Source organism: Leucopleurus acutus, assembly GCF_964270905.1.
Source record: "Leucopleurus acutus genome assembly, chromosome: 11".
In the NCBI taxonomy this organism is placed as follows: Eukaryota; Metazoa; Chordata; class Mammalia; order Artiodactyla; family Delphinidae; genus Leucopleurus; species Leucopleurus acutus.
Genome location: NC_139152.1, coordinates 57533437 through 57550215, shown reverse-complemented (window position 1 = coordinate 57550215; position 16779 = coordinate 57533437). Strand labels below are relative to the sequence as shown.

At 42.3% G+C, this 16779-nt stretch overlaps 1 protein-coding gene across 3 annotated transcripts in view; it reads left to right on the top strand.

The window, feature by feature from the left end:
- The window catches only part of PTPRB (protein tyrosine phosphatase receptor type B), a 112269-nt gene extending 97691 nt beyond the window's left edge, over positions 1–14578 (top strand). For all 3 annotated transcript variants that reach the window (XM_082850509.1, XM_082850510.1, XM_082850511.1), the window contains 5 exons: positions 1167–1289; positions 1476–1639; positions 3180–3315; positions 12395–12515; positions 14435–14578. In XM_082850509.1, coding sequence (XP_082706635.1) covers positions 1167–1289; positions 1476–1639; positions 3180–3315; positions 12395–12515; positions 14435–14457 — 567 coding nt within the window. In that variant the 3' untranslated portion in view covers positions 14458–14578. The remainder of the gene's footprint in view (positions 1–1166; positions 1290–1475; positions 1640–3179; positions 3316–12394; positions 12516–14434) is intronic.
- Positions 14579–16779: the final 2201 nt, after the last annotated feature.

Genomic DNA, 16779 nt, shown 5'->3' with positions numbered 1-16779 from the left:
CGCCTGCCGATGCAGGGGACGTGGGTTCGTGTCCCGGTCCGGGAAGATCCCACGTGCCACGGAGCGGCTGGGCCCGTGATCCCTGGCCGCTGAGCCTGCGCGTCCGGAGCCTGTGCTCCGCAACGGGAGAGGCCACAACAGTGAGAGGCCCGCGTACAGAAAAAAAAGAATAAAAAGAAGTTAAAGACCGTAAAAGCCAAGTAGGGGTCATGTAAGAACACTGTTAGTGAATTAAAACCACTTGGTTATAAAAGGCTCTATCGTAAACCCAGGTGATGCCCAATTCTGATTCTGGGTCTGAAGTTTCAGTCAAAGATGTTTGCATTTGACAACTGGGATTATCAGAAGCGCCCATGACACAGAAGGATTACCTGGCCTCTCGTCTGCTCCATTCTCTGCTGTATGGAGAGAAGAGATAAACTGGCCGAGTCACTGGCGCTGTGCCTACTTTCAGGAAAGAAGGGGAAGTGACTTTTAGGCTGTGTCTGCAGAAACAAAGTAAGGTAGTTATCTGGGCAAACTAAGCAAACCTCTTGTACTGGCATTTATAATCCTCTACTTTGTATGGTTACTTTGAGGATTAGAAAGAGAGATTACATGAAGTGCCCAGTAACTGTGCTCAGTAATTATATGTCCACAGTCTTCTTTCACCTGTCTCCACCTGTGAATGTGAGCTTGGCTAAATGTGCTGACTTTCCAAAGATCACATGGCACATGGCACTGGATCCAGGTTGGGACAACGATATCAAAATATAAACAGAAAAGGGCCAGGGAGACAATGCCTTCCTCTTCGCAACTGGATCTTGCTTCAGAAAAACAAACAAAACCGAGAAATTGTAAGACATGGCTTATGTGCTAGTGGAATTGAAATGCTGAGGAAATCAATAAAAACTCAACAAAAGCCATAGAACACTGAACCTGAAAGGAAAATGAATCCGAAGGTTGGGGGGGGTTGCTCCTTGAACGGTGTCTCTCCTTCACTTGGAGCAGCAGCCCAGCTTCAGCCCTGGCCATGAGCAGGTTACTGCGAAAAAGATGGTCAGACTGCCTCAGCAGCTCACCTGGATTCCAACTCAGGAAGACATTTCGAGGAGGGAAAGTACAGGTTCATCATGGAGGAGGCGCATTTCCGGACTCACTTTTTTTTTCTGCCCGCCTTCCTCTAGGTAAAGTGTGACCATTACTGGCCAGCGGACCAGGATTCCCTCTACTACGGGGACCTCATCCTGCAGATGCTCTCGGAGTCCGTGCTGCCCGAGTGGACCATCCGGGAGTTTCGGATATGCAGCGTATGTTGGTTTGTTTGACTTCGTTTAATAACGCAGCTTGGGCAGATGAAGAACACCCGTCAGTCCTATTTTCTGCTGGTTTCTTCTCCTGTAGTTTCGCTCATAGGAATCCCTGCATGGGCACGGTTGTCAAATTTGAAGGTTTGCCTCGGGCCGTTCCTCTTATTAGTCGCTCTGCTCTTACAGGAGGAACAGCTGGACGCGCACAGACTCATCCGCCACTTTCACTATACGGTGTGGCCAGACCACGGAGTCCCGGAGACCACCCAGTCCCTGATCCAGTTTGTGAGAACTGTCAGGGACTACATCAACAGGACCCCGGGGGCCGGGCCCACCGCGGTGCACTGCAGGTACTCCGCCCCCCGGAGCCAACAAAGTGGCAGCCAGGAGTAGAAATAAGGGTGTAAGCCTGAAGAATCTAGTGGCTGGAGGATTTGTCTACCCAACCAGTCTACAGAGGCCCAGGGGATGTTCTTCCACCCTCTTCCACCCACTCCTCTCCAGCCTCATTCCTTTGCACTGTCTCTCACCCTCACTCTCCATCTTTCTCTCCCTCTTGCTCTTTTTCCTACTATAGCAAATGCAAAGTTCTTCTGTGACTGCCAGTTCCCCCATAATTAGGCCCCATCTCACCCCCCTATCCAAATGCCCAGAGACTCCCCTCCCACTGTAGCCGGGGAGGAGACAGCTCACACTCATCCTTGCCTCTTACCATTCTTACTCCTGGAATGGCCTTCTCTCTCTCCTCCACCTGTGTAAAACCTAACCAGCCTTCAGGATCCCTGCTCTAGACTTCCTGCCAAGTCAAGTGGTACTTGCCATATGTGGCAACCCAATTTTGCTCTTAAATTTCTGTTCTCTCTTGACTTGTCTTTGCTTCAGTCTGTACGTCCATAAAATCAAGCTAACAAGCAGTCTGTCACTGTCTTTCTCCCTGGGGAGCCTGGTGTTTAGCTAATTAATGTTTGCAGAAACACTCCGATAGCCCTAACTGAATGGCACTAATAAATAAAGAGCAGGGAACTGCTATAGTAAGAGAAATGTCAAATGTACTCATTTTCTCCAAATCTGCCCAGCACCCTAGGAGCCCAGCTTTTATATGTCATTGGAACCCTGATGCTTTTAATAGGAACGTGAGGCTCTCAAGAGCTTCCTGCTTTCTAAAGAATGGTGGGCATTTTCACCCAATACCACTGAAAAACTGTTCTTCTTTATCTTAAAATATGTGCACCAAAAATCCCCAGGTTGTGCCATCACTTTAGGGAGCAATTTGACAATCCCTGGTAAAGCTGAAGGTGTTCATATTGCTATGATCCAGCAGTTCTGCTTCTACGTATCAACCCTTGAGAGATCCCCACACATGTGCACAATGATGTTCACTGCAACACAGTTTGTAATAGAGAAAAACTAAAAATGATCTCACTGTCTATCAGTAGGGAATGGATTAGTGGTGGTTTATGAACTCTACACAAGAAATTAGACCTACATGTAACAATGTAGACAAATTTCAAAAGAATATTCAATAGAAATGTTGGCAAAAGAATACATAAAACATGTTACCATTTTAGAAAATTTTGGAAACACACTGAAAGAATATATTGTGTGTGGATTTACATGAATATAGGAAGAGTATGAAAGCATGCATGGAAATGGTACACAGCAAGTCCTTACCTCTGGCAGGGTGGGAAGATGGAGGAAGGAAGGAGGAAAGATGGAAGGCCAGAGCCTTGGGTTGTATTTCTTTGAGAGAGCACATTGAGAGAAAGAAGTATTCCTATAGTCTCCTCTAACTTGGAAGGGAAAGGAAAGATTGTGCTAGAGTCTCTGGATGCAGTCCAGAAAGGCCAGTTTAATTAAAAATGCTCAGTCTTTCTTTACGCTCTCTTCTAGTGCCGGTGTGGGTAGGACTGGAACCTTTATCGCATTGGACCGAATCCTCCAGCAATTAGATTCCAAAGATTCTGTGGACATTTATGGAGCAGTGCATGACCTAAGACTTCACAGGGTTCACATGGTCCAGACTGAGGTAAGAGTCCGGCTGAAGGACACAGACCAGCCTGTCTGTCTCCCTCCTCTAAAATGTCCAGGGTTTTAATCTGATAAGGGGAAAGAACTATGACTCTTTAGGAGAAGAAAGAGAATTGAATAGTGATGTTTTCTGGGACTTTTTATTTTGAAACAAATTTCAGTGACCTTGAGGATGATGTAAATTCTTATCTTTACTGAACTGGTTGCCCATCTTCTTTAGGTGGGTAGGAAGAGAAATGGATTTTTTTTTTAATCAATGCATTAACATGGGGAAAGGTCAGCTAGTTCATCATGAAGGTCATTTTAAGATAGGCTGGTGATTGAGCGCAAGAACTTCAGTTAGTAAAGAGGAGACAGATTCTAATCTCTTCTCTCCTTCAGCCCACCCCAGCTGCAACCCCACACCAAGGAGTGTACATTAATTGTGAAGGATAAATGCTTCCATTTATACAGTCCTTTGACATTTGCAGGGCATTTCTGAACATGTTATCTCATTAAGTTTTCACCAAAAAAAAAAAAAAAAAAAAAAAAACAGATGAGAGAAGTATTATTTTCCATTTCCAGGCTAGAAAACTGAAGTTGAGAGGCTAAAGGGCTTTGCACAGTTATGAAGTGGCTGAGCTGGGACTTGAACCCTGTTCTAGAGAATCACAAGCCCTAAGCCCCACGTGCCCTGCCCCACAGCCTCAGAGTCAAATCTATGTCCCCAGAGAGACCAAGCCTGTCATTCCTCTGTATCATTGCCTTACCAGGCCCAAGTTCTCTTGCCCTTGTGTTTCCCAAGTAGCTCTGCAAAGTCCTCTATTAAAAAAAAAAAATTGCCTATGGTCAAAAAGGTGAAAAGTTCTTCATGCTACCGTGTCCCCTGTTAGAGTCACAGGATACATGAAAGCTGTGCAGGTGGCCATGCTCCACAAAACGGAGATGTCCTGCAGCAAAGGCTCCCCTCGAGCTTGGTTGAGCCCACCATTGCTGAAACTGCTTTAACCCCCCCAAGATTCCCTTCTTTTTTTTTTTTAATAAATTTATTTATTTATTTATATTTGTTTTTGGCTGCGTTGGGTCTTTGTTGCTGCGCGCAGGCTTTCTCTAGTTGCGGCGAGCGGGGGCTACTCTTCGTCGCGTTGCACGGGCTTCTCATGGCAGTGGCTTCTCTCTTGTTGCGGAGCATGGGGTCTAGGCGCGCGGGCTTCAGTAGTCGTGGCTCTCGGGCTCTAGAACGCAGGCTCAGTAGTTGTGGTGCATGGGCTTAGTTGCTCTGTGGCATGTGGGATCTTCCCGGACCAGGGCTCGAACCCATGTCCCCTGCATTGGCAGGCAGATTCCCAACCACTGTGCCACCAGGGAAGCCCCTGGATCCCCTTGTTGTATAGCACATATTAATATCCTGCAGATCCTCATATTCTGTTACACGTTTGGGAAAAAACTGTCGTCATTGCCTCATACAGGCAGGGCCCACACCCAGGACCCTCTATTCCCAATTCCATAATAAAATTTTAAATATTTTATTATGAAATTTTAAAAAAATACATGAAACTAGGGAAAATAGTATAATGAACGTCCATACCCAAACCTCAGTCTCTACAGTTATCAGTATTCTGTGTTCTTTTTGCATTTATAGCCCACATACACTGTTCCCCCAGCCCATGACCTCTTTGGAATATTTTAAAGCAAATCCTACTAATACTGTGTATTTAAAAACATATATATTTAATATAATATATTTTTATATTTTATATATTTATATATTATGCATTATTAATAGTATTATATATTTTACTACATATATATTTTTACAGTTATATATATATATTTTTATAGTTAAGGACTCTTTAAAAATCATGACCACAGGGCTTCCCTGGTGGCGCAGTGGTTGAGAGTCCGCCTGCCAATGCAGGGGACACGGGTTTGTGCCCCGGTCCAGGAAGATCCCACATGCCATGGAGCGGCTGGGCCCATGAGCCATGGCCACTGAGCCTGCGCATCTGGAGCCTGTGCTCCGCAGCAGGAGAGGCCACAACAGTGAGAGGCCCTCGTACCGCGCAAAAAAAAAAAAAAAAAAAAAAATCATGACCACAATACCATTATCACACCTAACAATTTTAATCATAATCCCTTAATATCATCTAATATCTAGTCAGTGTTAAAATATCCCTAATTATCTCAAAAATTGCTTCTTACACTTAGTTTGCGTTAGAATCCAAAGTCCATACATTGCGTTTGGTTGAAGTCTCTTTTAAATTTCTTTTCATCTGTAACAGTCCTCCCTCTGATTTGTTTTCTGTGCCATTTATTTGTTAAAGAAATCAGTTCATTTTCCATAGATTTTCCCACGTTCTGAATGTGGCTGACTGCTTTCTCATAATGTATTCCATTTTTCATAACGTAAGGTAGTGTATTCCTCTATTTCCCATAATTTTTGTCAGTGGGTCATTAGATCTAGAGGCTTCATGAAGTCTGGGTTCCTTTTTACCACCACATGCTTCGTGGGTGGTGCTGAGTACTTCCTGTTGCATCATATCAGGAGGCACTTCCTGTCTGTGTCACTTCTCCATGCTGATGAAATGACAATGGTCATCCACTGTAACATTTCCCATCAGCCTTTCACTTAACGGTTTTGGCAGCCACTGATGACCACTGTCTAGCTCTGTTCTTTAATTAAGGGTTGTAGAATTATATCACACTATATCATAATTGTTTTCCTTCAGCTTTTTCCACAAGACTACAAGTTCCTAGAGGGTAGGAACTTGTTTTCCTTTGCTCTAACCTCAATATTTTTTTAATCTATTAAATGAATGAACAAATATCCTACAATTATGCTGCTAAAAAGTCAGCATCAATGTTCCATTACTAATTTGTTTTCATTTTCACAAACTCAAACCATACTTAATTTGTAATTTGGAGAAGAGGAGATTATCACATTATAAATAATCGCAAGGGGTGTGTGTGTGGCGGGGGGTGGGGTTCAGGCTCCCTGGTTATTGTCAGAGCTTCTTGGGCCATGTATCACTTCTGTACACCTGCTCAGAACTCTGGAGACGCATTTTGGCAAAGAGCAGGCACCCCCTACTGTAAATATCACTGGCTAACTTCCAGGGCAGGGGCAACACGATATGCCAAAGCGCTCCCTCCTCCTTGGACATAACTCCTCTTTCCCCTGTTCTCTGCCCCTTCTCCTCCTAACCTCTGCGGAGTCTATGGTTCTTGTTCTTCAGCCTGCCTTTTCAGTGTTCGAGTTCCCGAGGGTCTGTCCTCAAGGCACAGCTCTTCTTTCTCTCCATCTTCATTCTTTGTGATGTCCTCCACTCCCGTGGCTTTGGGAACCACGTAGGTGCTCACATCTCCCAAATCTATTCTCCTTCCCCAGCATTCACCTGAGTACCTGCCTCCTGGGCAGTTCCACCAGGAAGCTTTACAGTCATCTCATCTCCAACTCAAAACCCTCAAAACTGAACTCATTATCTTTCTTTAAAAACGTAAACAACAGGGACTTCCCTGGCGGTCCAGTGGTTAGGACTCAGTGCTTCCATTGCAGGGGGCCCAGGTTTGATCCCTGGTTGGGGATCTGACTTCTGTTCCCGCAGTTCCCATAGTTACATCCGAGCAGTGACTAAGCCCTGGACATTCTACCAAGCATCTTTCTCCTTGTTCTAGTCTCTCACCCCTGCCTTTGCCCAGCTCTTCACTAACTCCCAGCGGGCCTTCGCAGTAGCCTCCTTGTGGCTCTCCTGCCTCTAGCTTCTGCCCTAACAGCTCCATCACCACTGCCACCACCAAAGTGCTCTCTCGCTGTGTCAACTCCCTGCATAAAAATCGTGGAAAGCTCTTCATTGCTTTAAAATGAAGCTCAAGCTCTTCGTAGCCTGGTTCCAACTTATTTCCCCAGTTTCATGTCATAACGCCACCCATCCCCACTGTTTTAGGGTCTGTCAAAATTAAGGAAGGCTTCCCTCTCTGGGCCAGAATCAACAATTCTTTTGATCATGCTGAATAAAGATTGCAATAAGATAGAAATTTTCTCTTTCCTTTTTCTTTATCAAACAAAATCCCAAACAATATCCAGATATTATCTGTCTTGCTTGAAGGCTCTGCTGAAGGTGGACTCCTTCTACAGTCTTAGATGCTCAGAACCGGCACCGCTCACTTGGTTCTGAGAGTGAGTGCAAAGGGGTGCGATCCACAGCTGAGCCCTTGTGGGTGATGGTTCCAGCAAAGGAAAAAGGACATTCTGACATCCCTGTATTACTTTTCTGGGTCCACAGAGAGAGTCAACCTCAACTTTATTCTACCTTATTTGAGAGACAAAGGGGTGCAGGGCTTCACAAGTTTTGATAAATATATTAAAGAGCAAAGGTTTCTAAACAAGGAGGCATTAGGGAGTTTGCGAGTGTGTCCCTCCTTCTTTTAGCTGCTGAGCGTGTCCCTCCTTCTTTTAGCCTGGCTTGGGGCATGTTTGCAGCCTGACTCTGAGAGAGACACTCAGATGGAGCAATAACTTGTTAAAGAACACTAGGTGATAGCAACTGTCCATCAATCTCATCTGCTCCCCACGAGGAGGAAACAGTGGGATGTATGGGACTCAGTGCTCATTTGGGGGATTGTCCTGGGAGTTTCCCATGACCTATGCACCCTACATTTTAACTACACTAGACTCCTCACAGCTTTCAGAATATATTTGCACTTTCGTGTTATTTACATCATTTGGAATATCCTATTTCTTTGCTCAAATTCTTAACAAATGTCGCCTTTTCTCTCTAGCTCCATATTTTCCTCCCTCCAAAGTGAACCTGATGGCTTCTTCTCATGTATGAAGCTTTATAAACAGTTCTGTCTTACGTTTATCACTTTATAGTTATTTGTCCACATACCTGCCCCTCTGCTAAACTGTGCATTCAGAGACCATGAAAGGCTATAAGTACAATCCTATAAATATTATCTCGTACTACAGCTATTGGTGAAGTTGAATGGAACTAAGGCTTCACCAGCTGGCTGGACATAGGAAAAATGATCTTTTATGATGTGAAGTTCATACATTAGACTTTATCTACTTTTCATTAAGGATAAAGTGGGACAATGAGGTATCACCTCACACCAGTCAGTATGGCCATTATCAAAAAGTCTACAAACAATAAATGCCAGAGAGGGTGTGGAGAAAAGGGAACCCTCTTGCACTGTTGGTGGGAATGTAAATTGATACAGCCACTATGGAGAACAGTATGGAGGTTCCTTAAAAACCTAAAAATAGAACTACCATACGACCCAGCAATCCCACTACTGGGCATATACCCTGAGAAAACCATAATTCAAAAAGAGACATGTACCACAATGTTCATTGCAGCACTATTTACAGTAGCCAGGACATGGAAGCAACCTAAATGCCCATCAACAGATGAATGGATAAAGAAGATGTGGCACATATATACAATGGAATATTACTCAGCCATAAAAAGAAACGAAATTGAGTTATTTGTAGTGAGGTGGATGGACCTAGAATCTGTCATACAGAGTGAAGTAAGTCAGAAAGAGAAAAACAAATACTATATGCTAACACATATATATGGAATCTAAAAAAAAAATGGTTCTGATGGACCTAGGGGCAGGACAGGAATAAAGACGCAGATGTAGAGAAAGTACTTGAGGACACGGGGAGGGGGAAAGGTAAGCTGGGACGAAGTGGGAGAGTGGCATGGACATATACACACTACCAAATGTAAAATAGATAGCTAGTGGGAAGCAGCCGCACAGCACAGGGAGATCAGCTCGGTGCTTTGTGACCACCTAGAGGGGTGGGATAGGGAGGGTGGGAGGGAGGCACAAGAGGGAAGGGATATGGGGATATAGGTATACATACAGCTGATTCACTTTGTTGTACAGCAGAAACTAACACACCATTGTAAAGCAATTATACTCCAATAAAGATGCTTAAAAAAGAGAGAGAGAAGCACAACAAAAAAATAATAATAATAAAGGAAAGTTTTAATAAAGCACAAGCTAGGGAGAAATTCAGGGTAGATTTTGATTCTAAAGTTTAATGCTTTCTTGTATTCCGATTTGACTATATGTTTTCCAAAAGAAACCATCAATGTATTGCCCTTACCAGTAGGATAGACCCAGTATTTGACTGAAGAACATGAACTACCATTATTACTAGGTCAAGTATTGTAACTGCCTTTAAGATTTAAAGATCCAAGAACAAAGAAGAGAGATGAAATGTGAATAAAGAATAAAGGAATTCACAAGAAAAAAAGAAAGTGGGAAGCACATTAACAATCTGAAGGTTTTAGTAGTAATCATTTTCAAAGGGGTATTCTGTAGGGAAAAGAAGAATTTATATTTAAGACAAGGCAAATTAATGAATTTTAACTGGTTTCAAAGCCCAGGGTGGATCACTGTTGAAGAATTTATTAATAAGACGTAGCATAGAGGTACGAGAGCTCATTCACAGCCAAACTCTAAGTTCTCAAACTCATTTAGTATCCCAGTAGAATTGAAAATATGAATTATACTTTGGATGGGAGAAAACAGGGAAGTGTCAGTCTATAATTTGGTAGATTGTTTTCAAGATGACAAAAATGATTGCCTATACTAAAAACCATTTTCAGGAGAGTACTCTTCTTGAATTTTCAAGATCAAGGTGTCATAAAACACTTATAACAAGTGAGCGCAGTTTGTGAGCAGAAATGCAAAGAATAGTTATTAATATTAACACAGGCCTCACTTATGATTGATTGATTTCTTTGAAATATCCAAATCTAATGATTATACCAGACCTATATGATGAGGTCCAATGAGTAGATGACCATGCAACCAGGGGCAATGCCTAGTGCCAACCCATAAAAATAAATACTTGTTCACTTTTAAAGATCATTGATGAGGTAAGATTTTATAGTCTCCCTTTGTGTCTCAAACCTTGATAATACTCCAAAGCCGACCACATGGATCACCTTAAACATAGGGTCTAGTAATGTTTTTCAATATCCATCTAATTGACAGCAATACAAAGTCTAATACAAACCATTAATAGTCAAAAGATGTTAGCTGTAGAAGAGACCTTGCTCTCCTTGTTTTATAGATGGGGAAACTGAGATCCCCATCTAGGCCAGCTGGTGGCAGACTGCGAGCCCAGGGTCCCTCATCTGACACAGACCCAGAGAGGCACAGAAACTCACTCATTCATTCCCTTATTAGACATCTCGGTTGGTAGTAAGGAAGGGGGCCCAATGCACAAGTTTGGCCGCCTATGGCTAGCTTCTGTTGTCAGTGGAGGTCTTTGTGATGTCCTTTTGGTCACCAAAACACTGACTCTTCTATACTTGTTTCTATTTCAAAGTAGTTAGTTTCTAAACCACAGACAAGACGCGCGATGCTCCTGCACCCAAATGGTGACTTAGGTCAGCAACGACCAGACCCATAGCACTATGCCCTGGTAAATGGGCCATACAGACATTCAGAGGAGACGGAAATTGCTTTTCCAATCTAGGAGAGTCTGATAAGGCTTCAAAGCAACACAAAATTTGTCACTTTCTCACACAAACACATAATTATATTTAGATTCTGCTTACAATACTTGCTTCAAAAATTCAGGATAGACTTGTTTTCATACAGGTCGAAATGAGAGTGTGCTGAATTAGTGTCCATGACTCTTTTTATGAAAATAACTCTGATATGTGACCAGATTTCATAGCTTAAAATTTGGCTGAAATTTAGTTTTGTCTTGTTCTTTATAACTCATTTTAAACATTACATCTGGTTAACTCTTCGCTCAAATTCTGACCCAAGGAGAGGTGTCGAAGCAGCTTAGAAATTTGAACTAAAAGAATTCTCATCTCTTGAAGCAGAGCCATCATCGGCAGACCATGCATAAAAATATCATTCTATTTGTAAAGAATTTAAGCATTTCCCAAAATAAAGAAAAGCTGCACAAAGGAGAGCACAACCTTCTCCAAAGGGACAGCAAAAAAAAAAAAAAAAAGTAGCTTCCAGAGAGCTGACAGGTGGGTCTGTCCTCACTGTGTAAGCCTCTGTGGTTTTCTGCAGTCAGCCAACATATTTGAGATTCTTCCATGAGTCAGACTCAGATGCTGAGAGAACCAAGATGTACACACCTATTGTATACACCTCCTTTTTCTCACCATACTCCCCCTCAAAAGGGAATGAAATAGCACAGTATGCGGTGAAATGATTTTCTCATTCAACAATGCAATGACATTAGGTTTCATCTAAGAAAACTGGTGTAGTGAAAAAGACATGAAGTTTGGGCTCACACACCCAGGATTAAATCCTAGGGTCCCATTTCTCAGCTATGTGGCCTTGAAGAAGTTACTTAACTTCTCTGAGTCTCCACTCAAATGGATGATTATATCTACTATATGAGGCTGTCAAAATAATCAAAGGAGATAATTTATGTAAAATGCATTGCACAGTTTTTGGCATTCATTTGTATATTAATAACTATTTGTGGAGGACCTACTATGGCCAGACATAGTTGTAGGCCCTCACAGAACATACTCTAAATACGCACGTACAGAAAAAAAGATGAATAAACACCACCTCTCTGCCCATTATCATTATTCTATCCTCTGTGGTAATAGAAAGCAGTCACTCTTCTACATACTAGAGACCATTAGTGAAGGGATGATCAAGAAATTTGCTAACCATATAGAATCCCATTACTGTTGAGGTTTGGTGAGACTCCCTTGTCTTTCTTTTTTTTTTTTAATTAATTTATTTTATTTTATTTATTTTTGGCTACATTGGGTCTTTGTTGCTGCACACGGGCTTTCTCTAGTTGTGGTGAGCGGGGGCTACTCTTCATTGCGGTGCGCGGGCTTCCCATTGCGGTGGCTTCTCTTGTTGCAGAGCACGGGCTCTAGGCACGCAGGCTCAGTAGTTGTGGCGCACGGGCTTAGTTGCTCCGCGGCATGTGGGATTTTCCCGGACCAGGGCTCGAACCCATGTACCCTGCATTGGCAAGCGGATTCTTAACCACTGCGCCACCAGGGAAGCCCCCCCCCCCCCGTGTCTTTCTTATGCTTGAAAATTTGCCTTCCTCTGACATGTCTTCTGCTTTTTCATAGTGTCAGTATGTATACCTACATCAGTGTGTAAGAGATGTTCTCAGAGCAAGGAAGCTACGGAGTGAACAAGAAAACCCCTTGTTTCCAATCTACGAAAATGTGAATCCAGAGTATCACAGAGGTAGGAGCTTACTTCACTAATTTATAAATTTATTTATCAAAATACAGTGGATCTGGAAACCATTAAAAACCTCAAGCTTTTCCAACGTGCACCGCGCATCTCTTCTTCTACCCAAAGGCTTGAGGGAAATGCCCTCACAAAGTGGCAACAGGGAAGAGAGGCAGAGTGGGGAGGAGAGCCCCCATAGTGGAGCACAGATTTCACGTGGTATCTCTTCCGAGGCCTGGGGTGCCCTCTACTCAGGACTCGGCTTAACATTTCTAAGGGATAAGGCTCAGTGCTAAGGAGGATGCTTTGAAATAGCAACTGGGAGTTCAAATTGTAAAATCCCTTTGGAGAAGAACTTGGCCACGTGTATCAAGGTCCTTAATAGGTTCTTTTCACCCAGTATTTCTACTGCCACCCTAAGTACTGCAAAAGCTTTATGCATGAAGCTTTTCATAGTTAAAGGTCTGAGTGAAAAAATCTAAATGTTTAACAGTGGAGGACTAAGTACACCACAGTGCGTCCACTGAGTAGAACACGATGCAGTCATTAAGAATGATATTTTTAAAGATATTATAATAGTATAGATATTCTCATAAATAAGTAAGAAAAGAACGTAAAACAAACAAAAATAACACATAAGGGGAAAAGAAAAGACTGGAAAGAAATATACCACAATACTAAATAAATTTCTCTGAGCAGTAAAATAATATATGATTTTTCTTCCATTTTATGTTTTTTCTAAATTTCCTAGAACAAGCATGTTACATTTTTTAAATGACAAATTCAGTAAAAAATATGTATAAACTTTGTAAGGCACTGCTTTGATCAGACAATAGTTAATTGACACATGAAGGGTCTGCCTTTTCCTACTCAGGACCATCATTAAGATCTAATTTAGCACATTGGCTAATTGCAAATTTGAAGTTACATTGTATTATTTATTACCAGCTAACAAATTACACCAAAACTTAGCAGCTTACCTCTATGTTTATTATCTCATAGTTTCTGTAGATCAGGAATTTGGGAGGGGCTTAGCTGAGTGGATCTGGCCCGGGGTCTCTCATGAGGTTGCAGTCAAGACATTGGCCAGGGCTACAGTCATCTGAAGGCTTGACTGGGGCTGGAGTGCTCACTTCAAGATGTTCACTCATGTAGGTGTTGTCATAAGTTTCAGTTTCTTGCCACACAGACCAATATCCACCTATAGATTTATTTTTTGTGGGGGGGAGACAAACATTATTTTAGAGCTCTTTTATCACCATTTCTAAATGCTCTTCAGTTTTATTTAGTTCTCTGCACCCTCTATACCCACCCATCTAGCCAGTATGTAAAATAGTTAATAACCTGTAAAGCACCCATACGTAAGAGGGCTGCTACTTTAAGGGAGTTCTTTGTAAATCAGATAATCTTTTTGTTTTGTAAATAATTACCCCCTAATTTATCTGTCTAGTAAACTGGGGTTTTTGCATGGCAGATTCTTTAAGAAGCTCCAGGATGGAGGGGGCTCTGGAGGATCTTGGAGTTTCCTTTGTATTGTTTTGACTTAAGAGTCTTTTTTTAGTGTGATCCTGGGTGCTCCTGAAAGAAGCTAACTGTGGTATGGTTCGCTTCAGGCATCTGAAAATTAGGATTCGGGAACAGCTCTGGAACTAACTAGCATTCACAAGCCGTGTAACCCTGAGTGAGTTTCTGTGCCTCTCTGGGTCTGTGGGCTCACCTGTAAAACCAGAGGGGATAGACTGGAATCAGCAGTCCTTTCCAATTCTGGTAATCTATGGTTCTGAATGCAATGACCTGGGATGGTCTCATCCTAAACCATATTGAGTTTCCGTCGTTTCTGTGAGTCTTTGCCATTTGTCATTTTCATACACAGAAGAAACAACTGTGACACACCCTGCTACAGCCTCTAATTCTGGTGTCCTTCCTTTCAGACGCGGGTTATTCAAGGCGTTGAGAATGCACCCGGAGAGCTCCTGGATCAAAACTATTCACTGTGTGATTTCTTTTTAAAAACTTGCTTCATGCCCTACGGAGGTGCCAGCTATTTCTGTTGATACTATGTATAATTTATTAATCTGGAGAATTTTAAAGAATTTATGTAATTTAAAGGTAACAGATATTATTGTACATAGTTGTATTTTGTAGTTTCTTCTGTAAATATGTATTTTTTCATAATGTTTAATATTAAGCTTTATATAATACTATTTTTCCACACTAAAGTGTTCATGGCTTGTTCTACATAAACTAATTCAACCTGTATCACAGGACGACTGGTAAAAAGTGTACGCAGGTGCTTGCTGTGGTGGGGCCGTGGTTTTTACCCGTTTTAATCCTTACTGGACAGGATAAAGGGCAGGGCTGGACAGAGCAGGGAGTACAGCGGGCTTGGCTGCACTGCCGTCCCGTGAATCTTAGGATCCAAAGATGATCCAAATGCGATTTGGACAAATATAACAATCAAAAGAAAGGACCGGGGAGACGCGATTAAGCAGCACCAAAGGTTACATCGGCGGTTGTGCCTCAGGTGGTTAGTCTCTCCCCTTTCTCCTGCCTGAGGTTCAAGCCAACGTGGTCAGCTCAGGGGCCACGTAACTTGCTGAGCAAGTCCAGGCTGCAGGGCTGAGGGTTCTGAGAGAGCACGACCCAAACAGAAGTGATGAATTCCCCCTATGAAGAAGCATGCCATCTGCCCTCCTGACTGGAAACCTAGTCAACATGCAGAGTGCCATCCATAGTGATGGGAAACTGTTTCACTGCATCCACGGTGTGCTGTGCGAACCCGCATCCCACACTGGGATGTGTGTGTTGCCCAAGGGACACGTGCTCGTCTTTGTCTCATTTCTTGGGGGCTGCATTCTGGAAAAGTCAAAATTGCACCCGTCATACTTGGTTTTCCCATTAAAAGAATATTGCGGTGGCATATTTTACTCCTGATCAAAGGGCCTAACATCAATATCTATAGAAATGTCCTCAAACATCATATATCGTTAATTTAAAAAACACAAAAATTCAGTGGTGCTTAGTATAAAATTTTCCAAAAGCCTTTTTTAGTAAATCATTGAGGTCACAATATAGGGTAGACACCTTCAGTTGCATTTAATATAAAAAGCACTACGTACTCTACCAAGTTGATCTTCAGTGTGTGTGCCTATTTTGACTATAACAAATTTCAGTGAGTCAGAAAGTGGGCATTGCCCTCCCCAAGGTCCAGTTCCGAGGGTCTTCCTGGAGGAAATTTGACAGGCATCTGCACGGTTATCCTCATGGCTACCTGAGAGATGAGTCAGGAATGTTTGCCTTTTTCTCACTACAAATTTCTCTGAAATAAACTTAAGAATTAGAAATCAAGGTTGTTGATCTCACAGCTTCATTTGCAGAAAGAGTACATTTCTTTTCAAAATGTATATTTTTGCTATATACTATAGAGTCCCATAAGTAATATAATGGGTGTCATTGGCACAGTGATGGAAAATCATTAAATATTCCTAAAAGAGTTATTTATAGTTAAGTAAAGCTCCACCCAAACTGGAAAAATTTCCAGGGCTCTTTGAAGTTTATGGAAACAGGAAAAAACTTTATAAGAATGAATGCGAAGAGGATTCCAAGTTTTCACAGTATCATTGTGCTCAATGCCCTTGTGAAATGACAGTGTTAGTCTCTGACCCTGTTTCGGGAAACCAGGTGGCTCTTCTAGAAATGAAAAGGAACAACATACATGTGAGTGTGGCAGCGGTACCACCAGGGAGAAAATAAAGGTCGGAGATTTATGAGATGTGGTGTCTATTAGGAATAACTTTCCCTGTATTCATAAGAAAAAGCAAGAAATTTAGAAAAACAGAACTTTAAGCTAACGTCGCTGGGCACAAAGCACATTCAAACATGGAAAGCAATTCATTTTTGGCTTTTCATTTATTCAGAAAAGTTTTAGTGCCTGCAACTTGCTAGGCACTGTCCTAGAAACTACACATTTCTACTTAATACAGAGAAAGCATCACAGTAATAATGCTGGGGTTATTGTTACTATTTTCAGTTAAGCCTGAAAGAGGGCCTCAGTGAGGCAGTGAGGTTACCGAGCACCAGGGCAGCGGCAGCCTTCCGCGGACCACACACTGGCAAGAGCTGATGCTGCTTCTCTAGCAAATCACTGGACCAAAAAGAGAAAGCAATTAATTGAACAAATCAAGAATTCAAACCATAAAAAACCTACACGTCTGTAAAAGTAAATACCCTGGCATATCTGGGGTGGAATCGGAGTCATAAAAATGGACGTGACAAG